Source organism: Mercurialis annua, linkage group LG4, assembly GCF_937616625.2.
Source record: "Mercurialis annua linkage group LG4, ddMerAnnu1.2, whole genome shotgun sequence".
Taxonomy (NCBI): domain Eukaryota; kingdom Viridiplantae; phylum Streptophyta; class Magnoliopsida; order Malpighiales; family Euphorbiaceae; genus Mercurialis; species Mercurialis annua.
The window spans coordinates 17,840,731-17,858,142 of NC_065573.1; the positions used below are offsets into that span (position 1 = coordinate 17,840,731).

A 17,412-nucleotide genomic window follows, 5' to 3' on the forward strand; every position below is an offset into this window, starting at 1 on the left:
GGAATGGTCAACGGATATTTTTCGGTCCTGGATATTTTCGGTCCGGTTTTCGGTTCGGTTTTGGAGATATCCAGGATCCGTGCTCACCCCTAATATTTTATGCCAAGTTGAGGGGTATTATATTTCTCTTTAAAAACCCCGACTCAATGCCAAGGTGGCAAAAGTTTAAGTGGACCCTATTTCCTCATAGGATGTCTACGTGGCAAAACCTGATTAGCTCTACTGACGCTTACGGAAACACAAAACAAAGAAACGTTTCTCCAGAGTTCATTGAGACACCAAAAAAAAACTAAGGAAGAAACACAAAAAACATCGACACAGTTTACCCATGGCAGCTCGCAGGAGAGCTACTCCAACTCCAACAATACAAACAACAACAATTTCTCAAGAAACTATGGCTGACCCTCCAATTTCTCCTCCAAAATCAGCCTTCATTCTTAAATTCTTTTTGTTACTTCTAGCTCCTTACTCTTATTTCCTCTTCTTCCACTACAAGATCCACCATGATCACAGAAGATCAATTCTCATCAGTTTTGCTCTCAGTCTTGCTGGCTTTTTCTTCACTCTCAGGCTCATTCCCGTCGCTTCCAGATATGTTTTGAGAAGAAATCTTTTTGGGTTTGATATTAATAAGAAGGGTACCCCTCAGGGTACTGTCAAAGTGTGAGTCTTTTTTTTTTAAATTTAATTTCGTTTTTGGGTGCAGTTTTTATGAATTGGGTTTGGGTTTGGGTTTGTTACGGAATTAAGATGTACAATTTGTGTTCAAATTGGTGAATGTGAATGAAAATTATGATTTTTTTTTTGTTTTTCATGCCGAATTTATATGTTGTTTTGTGTATGGATTGGATTTGTTTTATCAAAATTCTCTCGTAATGGTGCTTTCTATCCTGCAGGCCTGAATCATTGGGTATAGTGATTGGAATAGTGTTCCTCGTATTGGCAATTTTGTTTCAGTATTTTAACTTCACAGCAGATTCCATTGTAAGAACATTACTTTGCTTTTTTCGATGTTTTTGATGCATACATTGCCGAGTTTGCTCTTTTTCCTTTCAGATTAGCAAAATGATAGTATTATGACAGATATCATTACCATTTGTCTTTGTTTTACCAATTTTATGTTGACACCCCAACCATAGTTATCGAAAGAATTGTCTCGTATTCTGTCTAGTGCTTTTCTTATAACGCGTTGTCCTGTTCCTAGGGCTAAATGCAGCCTTAGCACTTTACTAGTTGAGACATTATGCAAGAAGTATTTGTCTACAATGGCGCGAAACACTTTATCCTTTATCCAACTCATTGGATAAAAGTTGGAAAGTTTGCTAGAGTTCATCTTTTAGTATGACTTCCCATTGTTGTTTAATTTATTATTTTTAGGGTGTAAATCTCTTCATTTCTTTTTATGTATAGATGAGTCTTCTTTGCAAAAACTTTGATTAGGTACATTTAGTTTAGGGCTCTCTCTCCTAGATAACTAGATTTATATTGGTATTTCTTTTTCACATGTGAAGTATTAAATTATTAAGAAACTGACAGTTTAATACATGCAGTGGCTTGTTGAGTACAATGCAGCTTTAGCATGCATCTGCTTCATGACTCTACTTGGATTTGTGGATGATGTCCTTGATGTTCCCTGGAGAGTGTAAGTATTTTGTTCTTCATCAAGCCTTTCTATTTTGTTTATTAGGTCAGGCAATACATAAAAAATAATTTTTGTTTGCATAAAAGAACATCGTTTGTAGCATTTGGTTTGATGATTTGCCGAGGTAAAAGAATATCTTTTACATTTTTTTGTAGCATTTAGTTTTGCTGCATGGTTTGCCGAGGTAATGCTTGATTATATGCTTATACGCTCATTGTGATTGTTAAGAACAGGAAATTACTCCTTCCATCAATTGCTGCCCTTCCATTATTGATGGCATATGCTGGACATACAACTATCATAATACCCAAGCCTCTCTCCCCATATGTTGGACTTGAGGTGTTAGACCTAGGTATGTTTCTAGTTCTGAGTTCTCCATCCCTGGAATTTTTCTCTTTCTCTCTCCCCTTTCTCTGTCTTCCTAAGATGCTTTATTGCAAGATGAAAACATCAAAAAGACCTTCTATATCAATCAAGATATTCATATTTTTGTTTTTGTGTTGAATTCTCTTGAAACAAACATTGACTTTTACTTAAATTAAAAGACTAGAAATCCTTGTTTAAGATGCACAAGCGACCGGTTGTAAGGAACATGAGTGTTTAACATATTTCAACTGGACTGTCTTGGAAAAATCTATACCGTACTGTGGTTTGGTGATAGTCAAGTAGATAAGTCACACCACCACATATTGTAGGCTTCACTTTTTTATAAAGAAAATTGAATTTTGTTCCAGAAAGTAATTTTTATAAAATACTTCAGATGCTTTAATCTAGTTTCCTAGCTTCATTTTCTTTTTTAGAGGTTAAATCTGAACTTAGACTGCATGGATTCCTTGCCAGTGTGCAATAAATTAATGTTGATGTCATGCAAAGGTATTATACTGGAAGATGGATGATTTTTTATTGAATTGGTGTATTCTTGGAGTCCTTTTGATGGTGTATGCAACAGATGACATTTGAAAACTAGGATTCCAACAACATAAAATTTGGGACCAATAAAAAACCAAACGAAAAAATATTCTGCATTCTATCAATTAGTGAAAAACTTGCCAGCACTATATTTTCAAGGTCGAGTGGAAGCTAAGGTCCATACTTTATCATTGTCTGACTGATGATGGGAATCATGAATAAGTTATTGGTTATGGATGTTTTTGCACATTAATATTTAGTTCCAGAATTTGTTGGACCATTGCTGATGAATCTACTTCCATGCGGACTTCAGTTTTATTACTAGTGGAGTGAAGAATGTATGTCTCGGGAGAGTATATATTAGTTGAGGAATATTAACTATCTGGGTCACAAAGAGGAGAATAATGAGTAGAAAGTGCAACTTAATCAAGAACATTAGCACCATAAGCCTTTCAATGGCCTTTACAAAAGCACCTTCCGGGTGTACAAAGCTGGTCCATCCTAAATCTGCAGGGCATTTTATCAAATGAACGCTTAACATTTATTTCCTCTCCATTTTGGCCTTTGCATCTTTGTTCATTTTATTGGAAGTCGTGTCGTTACTTTTGGAAGAAAATTAAGCTATTATGAAGATTACTGAACATTTCATTTATTACATCTCATTTTTATTTTTCTCTATTTTGTTTGGTTTATCCTAATTCTTATGTTTTAATTTTTGATAGGATGGATGTATAAGCTATATATGGGTCTTTTGGCCGTTTTCTGCACAAATTCCATTAACATTCACGCTGGTTTAAATGGTCTTGAAGTTGGGCAAACAGTTGTAATCGCATCTGCGGTAAGCATGCTGTAGGACTTGTAAAACAGTAGGAGTATGATAGCTTATGGAGTCTGATACAGCTGATCAATTTTACAGATTTTGATACATAACATTATGCAAATTGGAGCATCTGAGGATCCTGAGTACCAACAGGCCCATTTATTCTCTGTTTATCTTGTTCAACCTTTACTAGCCACCTCCATGGCTCTACTTTCTTACAACTGGTAAACTAGATTCTGTTTGTCATGCCTTCTTATTACCGTTCTTTCCATAGAGTAAATAACATTTAAACTTTTTTCTTATTTCCTGTTCAGGTATCCTTCTTCAGTTTTTGTCGGAGATACTTTTACATACTTTGCTGGGATGACTATGGCTGTTGCTGGGATTTTAGGCCATTTCAGGTGCAGTTCCTTGCACATTTATTGATTTGTAATTTTTTATAAGAGTAAGCTTATTGCAGAAAATATGTTGTACCTTGTGTTTATTGCATATAAAATATAAACTTGAAGCTGTGTATCTCAGTTTTTCTGCATACCAGTAGCTTTTTTATACATGCTTGGCTTGAGGCCTATACTTAGAAGATTCTATTCATTTATTTGCAAACATACATCTCATACATTGATGACTGATTCATTATGCAAATCGTATAATATCAGTTGTCTCTCATCTTAGGTCATGGCCTATCATGAAATTCTTGTCTGTCTTGTGCATTGTGAATTGATTTTTACCAAGCTTAACTTGCATCTGTTAAATTTTCTTTTATTATGCTGCTAATAGATTTTCTTATTTTGTTTCCACAGTGAGACACTCCTGCTTTTCTTTTTACCTCAAGTAATAAACTTTCTCTTGTCACTTCCCCAGGTTTGATCTGATAGCTCTTTTCTCTTAATATGAACCTCTAATTTTCCAATAATGTGTCTAATTCAAGTTTCATTTGTTCAGCTTTCTGGCTATGTCTATTGCCCCCGGCATCGCCTGCCTAGGTAGTTCTCTCTAATCTGCTTCTTCATTCCTTTATTTAGAGACTATATCCCTTAGGGGTTATTTAATATGGATTCTTTTACAAACATCACTCTTCCCGTTCTTCAGGTTCGATCCTCAGACAGGATTGCTGACTGGAACTAATGATGGAACCCTCGTTAACGTCTATTTAAGGATGTTTGGCCGGAAGACTGAAAAGTCCCTTTGCATTCATCTTCTTCTTGTTCAGGTAATTTATTCATATTCTTTTTGCTCTCTAGTTTAACCTTTGGCTCTCTTATTCTTGCAATTTTTAAAGCCTGTATTGATATTTTCTTGTTGGGGGATGGGGAGGAGAATTATTTTTGCCTGAGTGAAGCTCATGACTTCATTGTTTGTTGCTTTAAACTTTTGAGGGGCAACGAGAACTACTGGTCACAAAGCGTGTTCATATTGATGTTAAGAGTATTTGGGCAATTTCTTTCACTTAGAGATCGATGCCAGGAACATTAAAGCAAAGCACACAAATTTTGTAGATTAATGAAAATGGTTTACCATAACAATTTTCAACAGGAAGTAAGCTTTAAGAATCGTAGTAGAGGCTTATCTAGTTAGCTTGCTTAGATGGGGTTGTATTGTGTTGCATGATGGTTCAAATCCTACATAGATTATTTGCATCATCAAGGAACGAAAGCTGCTTATCTAATAGCCTCGGAGAGCGAAGGCTCTCAAAATTCTTATCCTATAGTTTGCATTGCAATCAAACAATGCAACCATAAAAAACATACGAAGTTGGAAGAAAACTGTAATTTATAGGAAGAGATAGAAAACATAGAGGCGGTTCCCATGTTCAGTTGTGAAAAACTATCGTCTTATGGGGCCATTAGGAGTAAAGGAACTCCTCACAACGGAAAAAAGAGTATGAAACAAGAGAAGTGACGAATTGAATAAATGTGAAAAATTATTCCCTTATCTTAACATTTAAGGAGAAGGTAAGGAATAGATATGAATAGTGGATTTTTTACCTTGGGCCACCAAAAGGACCTTCCCCAATTTCTGGAGAAATGATGTGAATCAAACTGACATTTTTTTTTATCCATATAAGATCTCTTTTTAAAATTTTACATTCTCTGTTTCATTCTCTCCACTTATTCTCTTGCTAAATAAGATTTTTGGCCTTCATATAAAAGAATCACCGTACTTGTATATGATCTTCTAAGTGCTTCTTGACCCAACAATACCGAGAAAGGTTTTTAGTTAGCAATATAACTTCAAGCACCGGTTATGGCTACTCTCTTCACATGTATATGAATATAAAGAATGCGGAATTTCTTTTCGTGAGTTGGGGGATTCCCAAATCACAGAATAAGGACTCCATAGGATTTCACTTTCAAGTGGGTAAATTCTTTGGTGAGAGCTTCTCTGAAGAACTAGTGCTTCATCCATCCCGTACTGATGGATCCACTTTGCCCACCGAAAGGATGCTGTTAGCTTCAGTCCTTTTTGTAGTTTTGAGGAGTTTTTTTTTCTCTTATTGTCCCCTAAATAGTAATTTTCCCCCCTGGCTCTCTTTGGCCCTCCTCTTTTCACACAATTACAACGTTAAAGTTTGAGGTCCAACTTCTTACTAAGACATGCACTACACTTATGATTCAAAACCATTGTCGCGTGTTTATTCTTTTTAATACATGTGAAATACTTTTTGATGATTTAAATGGTTTAGCATTATAATTTATTTTGTTAGGATTAATTTGTATCTCTGAGGTTAGAGTTTTTCTTCTTTTTAAATTCTTTTTAGCATCTAAAACTGAACCAATTGTTCTCGTGATATCGTTGCCTGGATGAAACATCTTATTATTTTTTATTATCTAGGTTATCCACCTAAAAACCTTGAAAGTTTACGAAAAAAAGACTAGAGGTTGCTTTTATTTTGATTATACGATATATGCTCTGCATTAGCAGCGATTTAAGGAAGTTATGAATCAAATCCGTGTGATTATTCTTAGCATTCAACATGTCTTTTACAGGCTATTGCATGCTGCTTCTGTTTCTTGCTGAGGTATTTACTTGCCGGCTGGTACAAATGAGCTTACCACATCAAAATATCGCTAATTTAACGCCACATTTGCTTTGCTGGGGATTGATGGATTGGTCATCTAATTCATTGTTGTTCAGAGGAATCAGTTAATCTTTCATTAGACAGCAATTACTTTGCAGATTGAGATTTACTACATCATGTAATTTAGCTTTTTTCTTTTTTTTACATCATCATGTAATTTAGCCTTTTATAGAAAATAAATTTTGTTAGAATAGAATCTGTTTTAGCCCTTTTGTTGTGTCGTCAGGTTATACACAAAGTCAATCAGAATTTCAAATGATAGGATCTCTATTCTCATCACTCACTCTAGGATTGAATTTTGTCCAGAAGTGTAGCATTTTTTCATCTGAAAATGGAAGATTTGCAGATATTGAGGGTGTATAAAAACTGAACAAGCCAAATTATTGAATCGATAAATTCTATTCCACCTGAAACTGTATTATTAATTTTCAACCAACACCACCTTTCTCTCAAACCAACACATGTCCACCAAATTACATATGTTAAGACTAAAAAAGCCCTCATTGTGTCACCAGGTGCACGTGCACTCGTGTCATTTATTTCAGCAATTTTAAAGTGCACCAAATATAATGAATGACCCGCCCGTGATGTGCGGGTCATTCTTAGCAAATTTCAGGTGCACCTTTTGGTGCACCTGATATAATATTTTTGTTTTTTTAATATAAATTATATATTTATATATTAAATACATAAAATTTATTTATTATATTTAAATTTTAAAAATATTAATTTTAATTTTAATTTTAAAATATAAATATATTAATCTTTTTTTGTTTATATCTCCGATACATATTTGATACGTCTCTCATATACTATAAAATAATATTTTGCCGATATATATATTTGATAAATATTCGATTGTTCGAACTTATTTTTTTATACATTTTATTACATATATTTTTATACTTATTCGATACATTTTTTAGATGTGTCGAAATATTTTTATAGTATATTACATATATATCTTTTATACATATTTGATACATTTCCGCTACATGATATGTACATTTTTAAAATTTATTTAATAGATACCTCTCTGATACATAATTCATACATTTATTGGTGGGTTTCCAAAATCTTGTATCGAGAAAGTATCAAATTTTTGATAGATATTTGATACATTTCTGATACATATTCGATACACCTCCATTACATATTCGATACACCTCCGATACATATTTGATACATTTCTGATACATATTCGAACGATACATAATTGATACATATCGGATACATCTCTGATACATTTTAAATACATTTCCACTACATATTTTATCTTTATTTTATCGATTTAATTGAATCAATTGACTAATTCCATCGGTTCATTTATATATTTGACACTTCTCCAATATATATTTGATACTTCTCCGATACATATTTGGTACATATTTAATACTTCTTTGGTACATATTTGATACATCTTTAACATATATTTGTTACATCTTCAATATATTTTTGATACACCTCTGATACATTTAATTGAAATTCGATTATATTTTTACTACATCTCTGATACACAATATATACATGATAGATACATATTTGATACATTAATTGAATTAACTGACTAATTTAATTGGTTCGGTTTTATATTTAGAAAAGCTTATAAACATATATGTAATATTACTAATTAAAATGAACCAAATATTCATTGTGTTATATATATATATATATATATTTGATTGGTTTATTTTTATGATTTGACCGGACGCCCTAGGTGGAAAGAAGGAAAAAGGCGAGTAAAAGCGCAAAATATTCGATAAATATTTGATATATCTCCGATATATATTTGATGCATCTCAGATACACATGTGATACATTTTCGATACATAATTTATACGTGATATATATATATATATATATATATATATATATATATATATATATATATATATATATATATATATATCACGTATAAATTATGTATCGAAAATGTATCACATGTGTATCTGAGATGCATCAAATATAGATACATTTTTTTAGATGTTCTTAATAGATACATCGCTGATACATAATTTATACACGATAGATATATTTTTAAATATATTTGAATAAATACATGATAGATAGCATGTATAAATTATAGTTATATGATATCAAATATATTAATTTATTATTTGAAAAATTAAATAATTAGACGATGCATAGGTGGAATAATTTCTTCTTTTTTTTTTAAATTTTTAATCGAGAAAGTGAATTATATGTAGTGATATTGGAGTTTAATTAAACGAATTAATTAAATTTTTAATTTTTATCGATATAATTGAATCAACCAACTAATTCGATCGGTTCATTTATATATTTATACATATTCGATACATTTTTTATACATGATAGATACATTTTTTAAAATGTACTTTATAAAGACATCACTGATATATAATTTACACATGATATATACACCTGTAATATATAATTATTCATATGATAAATAAATTATTTATGCATCAGACTCGTGTTCAGTATGTATCAATATTGTATCTGAAAAATAATTTATAATATTATGTTTTTTAAAAATGTATCATTTTGTGTATGTATATATTTTATATTTTAAAATTTAATATATTTATATTTTTAAAATTTAAATTAACATTAATATTTTAAATTCAAATATTAGATAAATACATAAAAAAAAATTGGATGTAAAATAAATGCATAAATAAGTTATTTGTTTTATTAAAGTAGAAAAAAAGTTGGGTCTAAATCAATTCAGTAGAAGCTGAATTGGATACAACATGAATTGGACCCAATTCATTACTGAATTGGGTGCATTTCATGAACTAACCCGCGCGTCATGCGCGGGTCAGTGTTATCTGATATGAGCTGGTGCACCAAGGTGGTATTAGTGAAATAGTTTTATGAGGGGGAACACTTCTCTCTCTAATATTTTTGTGCTCTCACTTTTCTCTAGAAAGAACTTCCATTTTCTCCATCTTTTTGAGGGTGGGAGAAGATGATCTTTCCGGCTAGCCGGAAAATCATCTTCTCTCCACCCATATTACTAAATAGTATAGATCTACTCTTTATTTCAATAAATCTTTGTTAAAAACTTTAATTTTGAGTGGGTTTTTTTTGATTTTATCATGTTGTAATAAATTTTAAGGTCTTTACCACCTCTTTTGCTTTGATTTTTTAGATCTACAAAGAATTTTTAGTGTTTGATCGTTCTTCAAAGTCAAGTTTTTGTAGATCTAAAAATTGGGAGGTTTGTGACTTTTAACTTTATAGATCTAGATGATGAAGATAGTTGGTTGGCAAAAATACTACGCTTCAACGGTTCAAGCGGATTTTCCGTCTCATCGGAAGAAGAAGGTCGAACTCCCCCTCCGATGTTTATCGTTGTGTTAAGTTTGCGGGATCCATGATTAGACTTCTTTTTAATTTTGCTTGTATCACGTTTGTTGCCTTTTATTGGTTGCTTAATCTTGAAAGATCATATAAAAAATTATTGTCATATGACTTTCACTCTTGTATTGTTATATTCATCAATAGATCTATCTTTGAAAAAAAAAAATAGTTTTATGAGAAATGGTATAGATGAAATTTTTTCATAATAGCTTGTAATTAGTGAAAATGGTGGGCTTTTTTCTTGTATTTTTGTGATTTTCTCTTTTTTATTTGTCTTTTTCTCTCTCATTTTTTTCTTTTTCCTCCTCCTTTTTCTTCTTTTTGCAATTTTTTCTTCTCTCTCTTTCCCTTTTCTCTTTCTTCTCCTTATTCATCTCCTTTCTCTGAAATTTTTTTTTATGTTTTTTTTTTCATTCCAATAGAATTTCTAAACAAATTCTATTTAAAAATATAAGACAAAGAAGAATTTACGGTGTAAAATTCAATCCAGTCCATCTAAACAATTGAAATAATAAAGTTTCCTCGATTGCCATTACTTTTGTTTTCTTCTTCTTCTTTCTTTTTTTTTTTATGTTTTTTTGATTTATTTTAGTATTGTTTTAGTATCATTTTTATTTGAAGAAATTGTTATTTTCTTCATTAATGATGTTTTGACCTTTAAACGTTTTTTAAATTAATTTTAGAAACCTAAAAACTGTTTTAAACCTTTATAAACTGTTTGAAATTATTTTTTTAAACTGTTTGAAGCTGTTACTTTTAAAACTGTTTGAAAGTGTTTTTAAAAACCGTACTTAAAATTTTGTAAACTGTTTTTATACCTAATTTAATTTTTTTATGAAATGTTTGAAACTGTTTTTAGAATCCGTTTGAAACTGGTTGAAACTTTTGTAAATTGTTTTTGAAATTTTTGTAAGTTGTTTGAAAGTGTTTTTTTAACTGTTTGAAACCTTTGTAAATTGTTTGAAATATTTTTAAATTGTTTGAATTTTTTTTTTAGAAAAAGGTTGCAAATTGTGTTTTATGAAACTGTTTGAAACCTTTAAAACTATTTGAAACTGTTTTTTTTTTGAAACTGTTTGAAACGCTTGTAAACTGTTTGAAACCATTGTATATTTTTTTGGGTTAATGTCATAAAAATTCACCAATTTTACACATTTTCTTATTTTAATCACGCAGTTTAAATTTTCTCATTCTCATGCACGAACTACCACTTTTTCTTAAATTCATGCACGGTGCTTAAGTGTCACGGCTCCATTTGTGTAATTTGCTGAGGTGGAGGTCATTTTACACCAATGAATGAGTGCCACATCAGTACCTTGCATGAATTTGAGAAAAAGTGGTAGTTCGTGCATGAATATGAGAAAATTTAAACTGCGTGATTAAAATGAAAAATGTGTAAAGTTCGTGATTTTGTTTTGACATTAACCCTATTTTTTAAATGATAATAAATATGTCTTTTAAAAATTGTTTGAAACTGCATTTGAAACTGTGTTTGAAACTGCTTGAAACTGTTTTTAATAGATTTTTAATGAGAACAAATAAATTAAAAATTTACAGTTTTCTTTGTTTTTGGAGAAAGTTATGATCGTTGGATTTGAATTCCAAGTGAAATTTGAAGCGATGTGATTACGAATTAAAAATTCGAGCGGATTCGAAACTTGATTTGAAACTAGCAATAAAATTTTAAGAAATAATAATAAAATCGCAGGAATTAATTTCTTGAAATGTTATGAGCTGGAGATCAGAATTGATTTGTTGATTTGTTAATTTGTTAATTTGTTTTTAAAATAAACTGAAAAAGATGAAAAAAAAGAAGACGAAAAAGAAGAAGAAGAAGAAAAAGTTGTGATTTATAGTTAATATGGAGTATAAAAATAAAAAAGAAGAGTAAAAAAATAAACATAAAACACTTGCTAATTATGCCTTTTTTTATGTATCATCCATCTAAGTGAATTTGAGGAAAATGAAGAAATTTTTAAACTTGAGGAGATCCACTCCCGAATTGAATATATAAAATTATAAAAACTCTTATAGTATCGATTAAAGTTTTAGCTCGATTCAGTTGGAATTGATACATCTTTTTGAATGGTTGTTTATTTTTCTTGTATTTTTGCTCTACAAATTGCATCATAAACAGCTAAAATATTGATTATTAAAATCATGGGTAAGTAATTTTCAAAATCACTGAACTTTTATTTTTTTTTATTATAGTCACTGAACTTATTGTTTTTCTTTTCATTTTGGCATTCTCCGGCGAAAAATGCTAAAGTGACGAACGAAAATTATATATAACAGCCGAATTTTGCTAGTTTTAACATAAAAATATCACATTAATAATTGTATTTTAAAAAAGAGTTTTTAAATCAAATTATGCATAAATGACAAATTTTCAGATAAAAATAATAAATTTTGGCTACCACCTAATTATCTTTATCCAAAAAATATCAAAATGAAAAAAAAAAAGGGTTAATGTCATAAAAATTCACAAACTTTACACGTTTTCTCATTTTAATCACGTAGTTTAAATTTTCTCATTCCCATGCACGAACTACCACTTTTTCTCAAATTTATGCACGGTGCTGAGGTGTCACGACTCCATTGGTGTAATTCGCTTAGGTGGAGCTCATTTTACACCAATAAATGAATGCCACCTCAGCACTGTGCATGAATTTGAGAAAAAGTGGTGGTAGTTCGTGCATGAATTTGAGAAAAAGTGATGTTAGTTCTTACATGAAAATGGAAAAATTTAAACTGCGTAATTAAAATGAGAAAATGTGTAAAGTTCATGATTTTTTTTAACATTAACCCAAAAAAAAAATAGCGACTGAAATAATAAAAATTAAAAGTTAAGTGACCCTCAAAATCAATTACTCTTAAAACCATTGAATTGGTAACATCTTATACAATACAAGTACACAAACTATCTGCAAAATTTAGCTTGCAATTCTTCTTTCTCCATGACCAGCCAGCCCTTCCATTTAGTATCAACACTTTAATTAGGCATATTTCCTTCCCCTCCTATAAATTGCACACTAACTAACACTGATCTCTCACTTAAGTGGCTACTAATACACGGTTCGGAGTTACGGAAAAGTTAGACAACAGTTATCTCTACAGGAAGTTCAATGCAACTTAGTCTTCATCCATAGCCTCTTTTTCATTACTGCTGCTGCACCACAGCTTGATGGTTCGATCATGAGAGACTGTTGCAATATACCGCCCATCTGCCACCAAACAGCCAATACAACTTAACCATGCACATATAACACTGATTTGGACTTGGCAGATTTAGGAATAAAAAATGTTCATGATTTTACTTAGTATAGGGAGCTGTTTACTGCACAATTATAGAACTAATATAGGAGTCAAATGCTGCTCATGCTGTGATCTAACAGATATGGTCATTTAGATGTTGATTATGTTGGTTAAACGACTTAAAACAAATGAAAAAGAAGCAATTTGATAGAATTGAAAAAAATAAAGTAATTTTAAAAAATTAAAGGAAATTTTTCATTTCAATATTAGGAAAGGTACCTGCACCAACATCCAAAGAAGTAACTTTTGCTTCATGCGCTGATAATGTCTTGACAGGCTTAAAATCCCGGCCGGACCAAACCTGAACAATAAACAAAGAAGTAAAGAACAACAAACAATGTAAACAAAATCTTGAGGCTTTTAAGTTTAACTTATAAGAAATAGCAGCTATAGTAAGACACAAACCTTAGCAGTCATGTCATAAGATGATGTGACCAGGTAGTAGCCCTCCTGGGGTTCAAATTTCACTTGTGATATTAGATTTGAGTGTGCTGGTATGACATATAACGACTTTTTCTTCCTTAAATCCCATATTCGACAGGTATTATCTTCACCTCCCGTCGCCAAATGATATCCATTTGGTGAAAAACTAATACCAAGAACCTAAAAATGGCAAAAAAGATGCAAGTTCATTTCACAAGATATATTAGACTGCAAGACCTAAAACATGGTATCAAAGATGTAAACAGTACTAATTTAACAACTAAAGTACAGAGCTTCAAAAAAGAAAATGACGCCCGAGTATTAAAATAAAATGGATCAGAAATTCAGAATCTTACCGGCTTAACATGGCCTTGAAAAGCAATTGTGCTCTTTCCAGAACGAAGGTCCCATACACGCGCAAGTGCATCTAACCCGCCAGATGCTGCCAAAGAACCATCATGGTGGAATGCAATCCCATATACACTCCGGCTATGACCTTCTTGCAGAAGCAACTCCTCTCCCGTCTCAACATCCCACAGTCTCCAAGTCTTGTCAAAGCTTGTAGTGCCCAAATACTGCCCCGTGGGATGAAAAGCAATACGGGCAAGACGATCCAGATGGCCCTGGAATGTCCTGAGACATGAACCATCAGTGTTCCACAACCTTGCTGTTCGATCAGCTGAGGCAGTAGCCACATGGTTGTGCACAGGAGAAAATACAACATCAGTTGCACGCTCCTTGTGTCCCTTCAAGTTAGAAACCTTCTTTACTTGAGGCATGCTCCATAATTTAGCAACTCCAGTTAAAGAACTACAAAAGCACAAATAGCCAACTAACAAATCCAATCAATCTACACATGTCATATTGAAACTACAAACTGTCATAAGTCATACCACCATAAAGCTCACAAAATCATATGCAATCAACATTTTTCCCAAGTTGTCATCTTTTTACACAAAATAGCAACCTGAAAATGCATTTTCTTAACAAGGTCCAAATATGATTACCAAATTCCACTTGTTATCAGTCAGGACAGATAAAGGTCTTACTATGTTTAACTTAAGATATCATCTAACATCTTAATTGCATCAATCTCATTAAAACATAACACCGTCGTAATGCCACAATGCAATCCAAACCTTAAATCAAAAACCTTCAGATACAATTTAATACTTTCACAAGGTGAGTGTAGCTTGCATAAAATGATTGACCAAAAATAAAAAATTCCACATTCCATCAAAAGATAAGCCTAACCAATTAACAAAAGATTCAATATTTAAACAACAAAAATCAATCAAAAGAAACAGGAAATTACCAAGTAGCAAGAAGCTGCCCATCATTCGAAAAAGAACAGCCAGAAAGGGGTCTATCATCACCAATTTCACTACAATCAAGAGCAAATCTCCCAGCCTGATTCAACACCCAATCAATCTCAGCATCAACATCCTCATCAGGGTCATCCCTTTTCCTCCTCATCCTCTGAATCCTTGACGCAGCCTTAACAATACTATACTTAGCAATCCTAACCCTCGCGTCCAACAACGCCTTACTTCCTTCCGTAAAAAACGGATACTCCAGCATCATCTCATCCTGCTCATCCGCACCAGCAACACTAGCTAACACATCTTCTTCATGGGCAATCATAAGCTTCTCCAACTGTCCCTCTGAATCCAGTTTCGCCATCAGCATTCGCAGCCTATCACGCCTCTCCATTTCCCGTTCTCCGAACAGCGTAATTGGTTCCCCTAGTCTCCGGAGACGGGCACGAACCGCCTTGTCGTTAGTCGGCACAGCTAACGCAGCTGCCCGTCGCTTCATCAATAGTTCTTGCAATGCCTTCTGTTGGCGTTCTCTTTGCTGTTTGCTTGTTTCTGATTCTATGTATTCATTACCATTACCGTCCTGTTGTTGTTCATTGTCTGAATCTGAGTCGTCGTCTATTTTCATTGATTGTCCGTTGTTCAGGGAAGTTGCCGGTGGCGCTGGCGGTGGTGGTCGGATTGGGAGCGGTGCGATCGGAGGAATGAATGGTGGGACTCCTGGTGGAACCGGTTCCGGTAGATTTGAAGTTAACGGTGACGGAGATGAAATTTGATCTTCGGGTTCCATGATTTTTTCGATTAGGGTTTTAGTTAGGGTTTAGAAATTAAAGAAGAGGGAAAAAGACATAGATATCATACAGTAAACTGAAGCCGAGAGAGAGGAAGGGACACCGTGTGGGTGTGTGCTAATTTACTTCCTTGAAAAGAATTTCTTTTGGCAAAAGGGTGAAATATACCCTCATACTTGCACCCATAGATCCAAAAGGCTCATTTGAGACTTTATTTATAAGGAGACCCGCAATTCTCTATTTTTAATAAAATTCATCCCAAATTTTCATTTAGCTTGATAGTTGAACAAAAAACAAATTCTTCTTTGAAGATAATTGTGAGCGGAGCAGCTGTTCAAGAGGGCTCATTCGCCTAGACTTATGGCTGACTTCGAATCTGTAAAAGTTTGAAAAGTGCGGAATCGCTACCTAACTCAGTTAGAAAATGTCTTTTCTACCGACTATATATCCTCTCGCTTATGAGCGAGATTATCGTGCATCGGATCAAAAGACCGGGTTCGTAGACATTCTACCGAAATTCTTGTATTTGATTTACCGACCGTTTTTTATTTATTGAATATATCCAGTTTTCTCATCTTAACCATCATGCAGTTCACTGGATATAATACTGAAAAATAAACATGTTTGAAAGCAAGAAACACTTATGACGCACATATGACTCGATTTGGACTTGCATGTGAGACGTGTAGCATATACTCCTAAACATTTATCTAATCTTGATGGTTTCTATCACGTATTAGACAGTGGTGGGTCTACCATTTTACATACACAAAACCTAAAACAGGATGTTTAAGTGAGATTGATATTATTTTAAGTAATCTTAAATGCCTATACAACCACTATTGCATTTTCATGGCAATCCTATGATTTTTAGGTAATTTACTAGACTTGTTGGACCTAATTTATCGTGGTTAGGTTCATTAGCCTGTTAATACTGGATTTTATCATACTTTAGAAAGCGATATACAATTTAAACATGCCCATACGCAGTTGATATTACAATTTTTTAGGATTTTTATAGGCTATTTAGGACTAATTATGTTTTACTCCCTCAAGTTCGTAATTGTGCATTGATCATGCCTGCTTGAATTCAAACAAACGAATTGATAGCTCGTCACCCGGACGAATTTCTCTAAAAATCATCATTTGACGCTTAAGTCTTTGTCATTTTTTACCTGTCCAAAAAATAGGTGTCTACAGTGACCATATCTAAAAAATGAGCATAATCACCATATGCGATCAATGTACTTGTAACAAAGCTCGAAAGACTCATATTCGTTTAAGAAGAATGATAAGAAAGTAAAACTATCAAAATGAAAAAAAAAATATCTCATTAAAGCATAAAATTCAAAGATGCAACCAAAATAATGGGTTATAAAACCTAAAGATAAAATAAAAGGCGATATATACAACCAAATAAGTGGAAAGAAGAATTTGCCTAACATAGAAGAGAAACGTGTAAAAATTATGACACGTTAAAAAAAGCTCAATATGTTAAGAAAATTGATAATATTTAAAATTGACAATTCTTAAAAGAAAAATGATGTTGCCCGACATAAGGACACACCCACAGAGTTCAACCATTGAAGTGGACTCATGAGGACTCATCCAATCTAGGGTTCATCCAATGAAGTGGACGCATAAAAACTCGCCCCAAAAGATTAGGGTTCGCGCAATATAAAGGCTTTACCCAAAAGATAAGAGTTTCACTCAAGAATAAGGGTTCTCCTAACATAAAAGCTTACCCAAAGATGAGGGTTCGCCTA

General features: G+C 32.6%; 2 protein-coding genes across 2 annotated transcripts; one reads left to right on the top strand and one right to left on the bottom strand.

Moving 5' to 3' along the window:
• Positions 1-313: 313 nt before the first annotated feature.
• LOC126679283 (uncharacterized) lies at positions 314-6,729 on the top strand. The gene is made up of 11 exons (XM_050374278.1): positions 314-663; positions 897-984; positions 1,551-1,642; positions 1,876-1,994; positions 3,274-3,389; positions 3,468-3,595; positions 3,686-3,772; positions 4,172-4,232; positions 4,314-4,354; positions 4,461-4,581; positions 6,359-6,729. Exons 1-11 carry the CDS (start codon positions 329-331, stop codon positions 6,416-6,418), a joined length of 1,248 nt encoding a protein of 415 aa, XP_050230235.1. The 5' UTR covers positions 314-328; the 3' UTR covers positions 6,419-6,729.
• Positions 6,730-12,649: 5,920 nt separating this feature from the next.
• Positions 12,650-15,755, bottom strand: LOC126678740 (U4/U6 small nuclear ribonucleoprotein PRP4-like protein). Its single transcript, XM_050373638.2, has 5 exons — positions 14,852-15,755; positions 13,893-14,346; positions 13,519-13,716; positions 13,333-13,414; positions 12,650-13,022 (listed from the first exon to the last, which is right to left on the bottom strand). Exons 1-5 carry the CDS (start codon positions 15,643-15,645, stop codon positions 12,931-12,933), a joined length of 1,620 nt encoding a protein of 539 aa, XP_050229595.1. The 5' UTR covers positions 15,646-15,755; the 3' UTR covers positions 12,650-12,930.
• Between the last annotated feature and the right edge of the window lie 1,657 nt (positions 15,756-17,412).

What these genes read in the sequence shown, in the direction of transcription:
- LOC126679283 (XM_050374278.1), top strand. Translation starts at nt 329, where the DNA reads ATGGCAGCTCGCAGGAGAGCTACTCCAACTCCAACAATACAAACAACA. An exon ending in CTTGATGTTCCCTGGAGAGT is followed by an intron (nt 1,643 to 1,875) that starts GTAAGTATTTTG and finishes TGTTAAGAACAG; the next exon opens with GAAATTACTCCTTCCATCAA. An exon ending in GGGATTTTAGGCCATTTCAG is followed by an intron (nt 3,773 to 4,171) that starts GTGCAGTTCCTT and finishes TTGTTTCCACAG; the next exon opens with TGAGACACTCCTGCTTTTCT.
- LOC126678740 (XM_050373638.2), bottom strand. Translation starts at nt 15,645, where the DNA reads ATGGAACCCGAAGATCAAATTTCATCTCCGTCACCGTTAACTTCAAAT. An exon ending in TTCAAGGCCATGTTAAGCCG is followed by an intron (nt 13,717 to 13,892) that starts GTAAGATTCTGA and finishes TGCCATTTTTAG; the next exon opens with GTTCTTGGTATTAGTTTTTC. An exon ending in TTCTTTGGATGTTGGTGCAG is followed by an intron (nt 13,023 to 13,332) that starts GTACCTTTCCTA and finishes GTTTGGTGGCAG; the next exon opens with ATGGGCGGTATATTGCAACA.